We start from the raw sequence: 6962 nt of genomic DNA, 5'->3' as shown, positions 1-6962 counted from the left end.
ATCTTTTAATACACCAAATGCAAATATGGCGGATCACTCGGTTGTTGCCTGGGACGAGCTGCATGAAAGCGAGGCTAGTCAGGCTTCGGTGTTGTGTTTTGACAATGCTTTCGTACAGAAGTCTTGCTTATTCATCGATCTGGTGTGTTTCTTTTCGCTGCTGCTACGAGTTGCTGTGTTTCTGAATGCCACGAGAAGTGATAGAAGTGTTCACTGTTTGCCTCTAAGGGAAAAAGTGGATCAATGCAATTCGTTGAGACTAAACAAAGAAGTTCGCGATCGCCACGGGAACTACCGGTATTGAGGTTTGTTCGCTACATTTCAGGTTCGAAGATCTTAGAAAATTTCGTTTAAATGACGAGCTTATGTGGTGTCTGGTGGTGTTGCAGCACGAGCTACATGGCCAGGACCTTTCCCAAGGTAAAGGAAAGTTCCACTTCCAAGACATCCTCTGTCTCAAAAGAAGATGTTCATGTCCGGCTTTGTTCGCGTACGATCCACTCGCATGGAATCGCACGATCAAATACTAACCAAGTGAATGAAATTCAACTGCCCCGATAGTTAAAGCTAGTGAAAACATTGAGCCAAATAAGAACGACTTGGAGCTAAATGTGATCGCTTACACATTTTTCTAAGATCTTCTAACCTAAAACATAGCGAACAAATCAACAGTTCCCGCGGCGATCGTGAACTCCTTTGTACTCCTTTCTTTCGTCTCAGCGAAAGCATTGTCAAAACAAAACACCGAAGCCTGACTAGCCTCGCTTTTATGCAGCTCGTCCCAGGCACCAACCAAGTGATCCGCCATATTTGCATTCGGTGTATGATCATGTGAAATAAAGTTATTTATTATTATTATTATTATTATTATTATTACATGTATTATTAAAATGTGTTTGCCAATTGCAAATTTAAATTTACTTAATTAATATACATGTTGACTAGAACACTTCAAACTGATTAACTTCACCACAGAGATTAACAGTGCAGTGTCTTACATTGTATCAGCTGTTAATCTTTTTTAATCAGTTACAATAAAATTTTAGAAACTACATCATAACATTTTCAGACCTTTTGAGGGTAAAAGGGCTTATTGAAGGGGAATCCCATTACAAATCATAAATCAGCTAGTGCACAAAAAAACAAAAGTGGGAGATCGTTTAGTGCTCTTTATAATAAAGTACATGAGGTGGGTGACAGTGTAGTTTCTTACCTTGACTGCCAAAACATGTCCTGATTGCTTGTGCCTCATCTTGCACACCTGGCCACATGTCCCACTTCCAATTTCTTCAACAGTCTCCAAATCATCAATAGTAAAGTCAAAACTCTGACAAAAGCACAACTTCCATTATTGTTTTGTTTAGAGCCAAGCATACATAAAAATTATACATGTATCCTAACTAATAATTCAACAAATACGCACAAAATATTGGAAATGCTGCACAACCCTATTTTTCTATAGCTTCAAAATGTAGTTTGTTGACAATTTGTTGAATATTCTGTGCGATTTCGCAGGATAATTGTTAAATACATGTAGCATAATAAATTTATTGAAATCAGTTTAGTGTGAGATCTGATATAATTTTGAATGTTTGAAAATGTTAGAGGATTTCAATAACAAAGATGGCAAATTTCAAGCTCGGTGATAAATAGCGAAGAAATTATTCAACATGACACGAGCATGGGACAAAGAAAAAATCTGAGTCTCGACGGGAATCGAACCCATGGCCTCCCAGATACTGGTTTGGCACTCTAACCAACTGAGCTACGAGAGTGCCAAACCGGTATCTGGGAGACCGTTGGTTCGATTCCCGTCGGGGACTCAAATTTTTTCTTTGTCCCATGCTCATGTCATGTTGAATAATTTCTTCACTATTTATCACCGAGCTTGAAATTTACCATCTTTATTATTTACAACACATTTAATGATTTCGACATTGCTGATCCTAGCAGTATGCAGGAGGCGCGTCACATATCAACCTAGTAAATGGCCTAAGCTCACAACGAGTCTCTTGTAGCTCAGTTGGTAAGAGCGCCCAACCGGTACATGTATCTGGGAGGCCATGGGTTCGATTCCCGTTGGGGACTCAGATTTTTTCTTTGTCCCATATCTTACCCTTAAAGGGTAAAATATTATACCCTGCTTCCCACAACTGAAAAGTGCTAATTATACTACATGTTATAAGAAAAATACATTGTAACAATTAAAACATTGTAACGGCTAAATGGGCACCAAACATTTCTCTGTTTGGTAAAAAAAAGTCTTATTTGTTAATGGGAATCACTGTGCTTAGTCATACATTTTGTGGAATAAAAATTAAAGGAAAGAGTAAAATGTCATAAAATGGATTATTACTAACAGTAGTTATACAGTACCGCTCAAAAGTAAGTTACCACCCTCTCCTGAGACGAGATTCTTGTCTCGCAAGACGAGACTCTGGTCACGGGAGAAGCCTAAAAAACTGCAAGTAAACGTCTCCAACTTCACTCGAGATTTTATGTAATTGCCTATTGTCAAGCACACATTCATTGCATAATATAAAGTAATCATTTTACCAAATAAACAAGTGTGTAGAAACAAAGCGAGCAAACGTCGTCAAGCAAGGATAACGTAGCTGAAGCGACGTTTGAACTGTTGTTCAGTCAAGGTGAAGCGAATCATTTCTCTCACGAATATCGCTTGTATTTCTAAGATTAAATCTTGTTGTCTTTTTTAAGATTTGATCTTTTTAATCGAATTTAGTTCGTTCGTACGCAACTTTTCAGGGTTTTCACTCTTACATGTATACATGTAAAGTTATAATTTTTATTTTTATCGATTGATCCATCTCCGCTGCGCTTTTGTTTGTTTAAAGGTATGTACGATGAAAAGTTTATCAAAGCTATCACAGCCTAAAGTAAGGAACTTTATATTATGCAATATATTATGCAATTTCTTTCTCTGAATCAGGATTAGAAGAACAATGCACCTACTTTACATGAAAAACATATTGTAATTACTTGGTTCAAAAGAATTTCTTATTATTAACAGTAATCCAATATAAGAACCCTTCTGTAAACCACATTGCATGTGACATACATGTACAGGCAACCACAATAAAAGAACAGTAGGAATTACTAACTTTATCTTGCAACTTTAGAATCCCAGTCTGTTTTGTGATTTCTTGAAGCTTTGCTTCAATTTGACTGCCAAGGCAAAATGCACTACAGTTAAAATGCTGACTATTGTTAAAACCTACATTGTAGATAATCCCCCAGAACTCATCCTTTAACAAACCTGAGTCGCAAATTATATATACAGTAGAACCCCGGTAACTTGAACTCAGATAACTCAAAAACCCCGCTAACTCGGACTAAATTTCATTCCCTTGATCAAAATTTGGGTCAAATTTACCCCGATAATTCGAATTCTGGTTCTTGCAACTCCCCACGGATGCCCATTGAAATATTCCATTAGCTCTTCTAGTCGTGTATTTGGATTTAAACACTAAAACAAACACTGCAGCAATTTAATTTTAATTGAGCAACAAACAGATCACGTATTTGACAGTCATTTCCCACTCTTAACATAAAAATGCATGATCGTGTGGAAAATGTCATGTCCTATTTTACTGACCTGTCATCTTCCTTACTGCGACATCCAGCAGCTTTTTGTCGTCCTGGCCTTCGTTGTGATGGGACACATAAATTTACTGCACAATGAAAAAAGAAGAAAGGTGATGGTACATTCATGAACATTATGTAATGCACAGTGTACTATGGTATGTAAACAACATCTTTTCGAGATGGCATTATTAATTTATTTGCAAGTACATACACATGGCAATTTCTTGAGGTAAAAAAAAATAACTCCAATTGTAATTCTCCTATTGTTCAATTGGCCAAACAGAGTTAGAGTAAAACAAACATGGAAACTAGAAAAATACAGCTTCAACATCTACAATGAACAGTCATTTTGCTATACCATCTCATTACATTTGAGCTCCTTCTATACATTTCTGCTGTTGTGAATGCAAAAAGTGTTGAAGAGCTACCTGTATACTTGATTACAGACTGGAAAAATATTCTAAGATTTGTTGTACGGCAAAATAATTTGCAGTCTGCAGACTTACACTTCAGTTACACTGTAGGTATAAGTATAGCACTCTGGTTAGCCGGAATAATGCCCCAGTTTACCTGTTTAATGTTTACAGCAAGCAGATATAGTAGAAAAAAATCAGCAGTCCCACAGCCACCAACCAGGCGGTGTGCGCACTGGGATCGCTATGCATTGTGGATGTAAAATTTTCAAGATGGCGGCGAAGCTGGGAAAATTTAGTAAGTTACAAGCTTCGTTTATCGATAGAATTATTTCTTTTTTGAGCTCCTTTTCTACATTTACAAAAACTTATTCTCACTAAGATTGTATCTTTGTCAACAAAATAAGCAATGTATATTATTTTCAGCAAAAACGCGGACAACGAAAATTCGTCCCGTATGAGCATGTAATTTGAATCCGTCTTGTCTTGAGCTATAATTTTTCGTACATTGCACATTGAACGAAGAAATTGGTTTAAACTGTTTCTACAATGCTTGTTCTAGGCCAGGGTATAAACGCTCCCAAACGCTCCCCTCGTTGTGTTGTAGATTTTCCGAATTAATACAGACATGTTTTGGTGGCAAATATGGCTTCAAAGAGGTGACAGATGCAAGAAGTGATCGCATGGTGTGACTCGTTTAATCATGAGATAGCGACGAACCGTTTCCTCCAACATTGTTTAGATTACCAGCGGTGCTTAAAATGTTTTACATCGGTGCATGGCTGATAGTAATTTACAGGCTAACCCAAACTAAATAAAAAATAATGTATTGGCTTCTTGTGAAACTGGCAATTTGATGAAGTTAACTGAGTTCATTTTAGTCAAAGGGAACGATTTATCGTTATTATAAGTCAAAGATGTGTTTAAAAGCTGAATCAAACTCTGTGGGAAAGTTCATTCAAGGGTATTGTGATGTTGAACACAAATTCCCAGATCATTTTCTTCGCTTCCAGGTGTCTAAAATAAAGATTGAATAAATTGAATAAAAGTCTGTATGCTTGACTTGTGTTCATTGTTTACTTGTATAAAATGTGCCCATTGAAGACAGGTAATTGTTAAAAAAGAAAAATACACCAATTTGTGAATTTTAAAGGTGACGGCATGATAAAGATCCTTAGATGACAACAGAGATACTCAGGGATTTGCTTATTTTGGTAGGCAGAATGTATACTGAGTGCTAAAATGGTCACCAGGTGAACCAAGGGCAGGGAAAACAGCTATTGCTATAAATAACTGGCATCAAAGCAAGTGCAGTCATTGAGACAGGGACGGCGGAGCCGGGGGGCTTTAGCCCCCCCACTTTTTCCGAAAAATAAAGACTTTTTAAGAGAAGAGTCTCTAAAGCCCCCCACTTAAAGTCACTAGTCAGCCCCCCATCTGGAAAACTGCTCCGCCGCCCCTGTGAGATCAGTGCTAATATGTCAATGATGAGAGAATACATTCAGATGAGAGAAATGACTTGCAAAAAATTGCCTTAGATCACTACATTCCAAGATCCAGGTGCTGACACCATTTTATAATTCAGTAAATGGGAGAGGGAAGGAGTTAAAAGGCATGAAAGAAGACTTGCATCATAATTTCTGATCTGGTTGCTATTTATTACACCTGCTAATGTAGGCTGATCTAAAGCTGAAAGGTTCATGAGTATGCTATTCACTGTTTTACAATTCAAGCAAGCAATTGCATGCTCATTTATGTGCGAACCTGTTTCAGGAGGTATGTAAACATGGGAATGACTTGTAGGCTTTTTGGGACATGTTTTGATAGCCTAATATAACCACGAGAGAACTAACTGAACATAAACTATGAAATTCTCCCAAACTCTCCTGGTGACTCCATTAGGCTGTATAAGCACAAATGCCATTTGCTGTTTCATGGCTATAACAAAACAGTTAAACTACTTTTCATAAGAATTGTACCAAAAAATTGGCAATGATAAATAAACATACAGTAAAAGCTAGTAAAATGCAGTTTTTCTTTTATTTGATTTAACACTTTCTAAACCACCTGCTACAAGTATTACTGAAGTGTTCTAGTTTAAAAAGAACAAGCCCATGGGAAATGTTGCTCAATAATGTTTAAATGTATATGCAGGTGGAAGTCAAACCTCAACCGTAAATGACAAAAAAGAACTGCAACAAGCAGCAAAAAGCCTGGAAAAGCTTAAATTATAAAGGATCTTGTTCATAACATTTTGTACCAACTTTTGATCAGTTTGTATAAACATAAACACAAGAATACATCAGTACAATTCTTATCATGCAGATTCGGTAGCTTATACAACACAAGGCAGCTATTAAATCAAGCCTTTTTAACGCAATATTTCTACAGTTGAAAACTCGAAACGATCAAATCGATTTCAATACTCAAGGTGGCACTGAAGTGACTGAACGGACAGAGAAGTCAAAACATTCGAACAGGCCATCTTACCTTGAGTTTGCTCACGATTGTTTTGGGATCACTGACTTTAAGGAGAGTCAAAAAAGTGCTGACTGATCGTGAATGATCGAACAAAGTGATATTGGGCCCAGGTATTGAGTCGTCTTGCAGTGGATGGTAGGCTATCGACCGCTATCGATGCACCGGCAGGGCAGATAATTTATCCTTCGCTCACATGGACCAACATGCGAATGTACGTATAAACAAACGGTATGTATCAAGAAGCGAAGACTGTTTTCGCAACCAAACTCGAACTTGTTTGTTCATTAACGTTCTTTTAAAGAAAACATAGGAAGTTCGCTGATTTTCGCAGCGTATTTAACGAATACAGCTCGCCTTCGTCGCCTGCCACGAGATGTGCACTTATCCACGACTTGACACAAATGACCAGAATTTTAATTTCGACCATGATGCATAGCGATCCCAGTGCGCACACCGCCTGGC

The 6962-nt window shown here is 37.5% G+C and overlaps 1 protein-coding gene across 1 annotated transcript; it reads right to left on the bottom strand.

Annotated features, from left to right (window-relative positions):
- Nucleotides 1-893: 893 nt before the first annotated feature.
- On the bottom strand, nucleotides 894-3809 carry LOC144639584 (dual specificity mitogen-activated protein kinase kinase 2-like). The gene is made up of 3 exons (XM_078498868.1): nucleotides 3617-3809; nucleotides 3123-3186; nucleotides 894-1327 (listed from the first exon to the last, which is right to left on the bottom strand). The coding sequence occupies exons 1-3, from the start codon at nucleotides 3736-3738 to the stop codon at nucleotides 1124-1126; spliced, it is 390 nt and encodes a 129-aa protein (XP_078354994.1). The 5' UTR covers nucleotides 3739-3809; the 3' UTR covers nucleotides 894-1123.
- Nucleotides 3810-6962: the final 3153 nt, after the last annotated feature.

The sequence above is a fragment of the Oculina patagonica genome, unplaced genomic scaffold, assembly GCF_052425735.1.
Source record: "Oculina patagonica isolate OP01 unplaced genomic scaffold, crgOcupat unplaced1086, whole genome shotgun sequence".
Lineage (NCBI taxonomy): Eukaryota > Metazoa > Cnidaria > Anthozoa > Scleractinia > Oculinidae > Oculina > Oculina patagonica.
Note: the sequence above shows the minus strand (reverse complement) of the source record. Positions and strands in the feature narration are given on the sequence as shown.

Excerpts from the sequence above, each read along its gene's own strand:
- LOC144639584 (XM_078498868.1), bottom strand. The coding sequence starts at position 3,738 with ATGTTCATGAATGTACCATCACCTTTCTTCTTTTTTCATTGTGCAGTA. Across the intron at positions 3,187-3,616 it reads CGCAGTAAGGAAGATGACAG|TCAAATTGAAGCAAAGCTTC; the intron begins GTCAGTAAAATA and ends TTGCCTTGGCAG. Across the intron at positions 1,328-3,122 it reads TTCTAAAGTTGCAAGATAAA|AGTTTTGACTTTACTATTGA; the intron begins GTTAGTAATTCC and ends TGCTTTTGTCAG.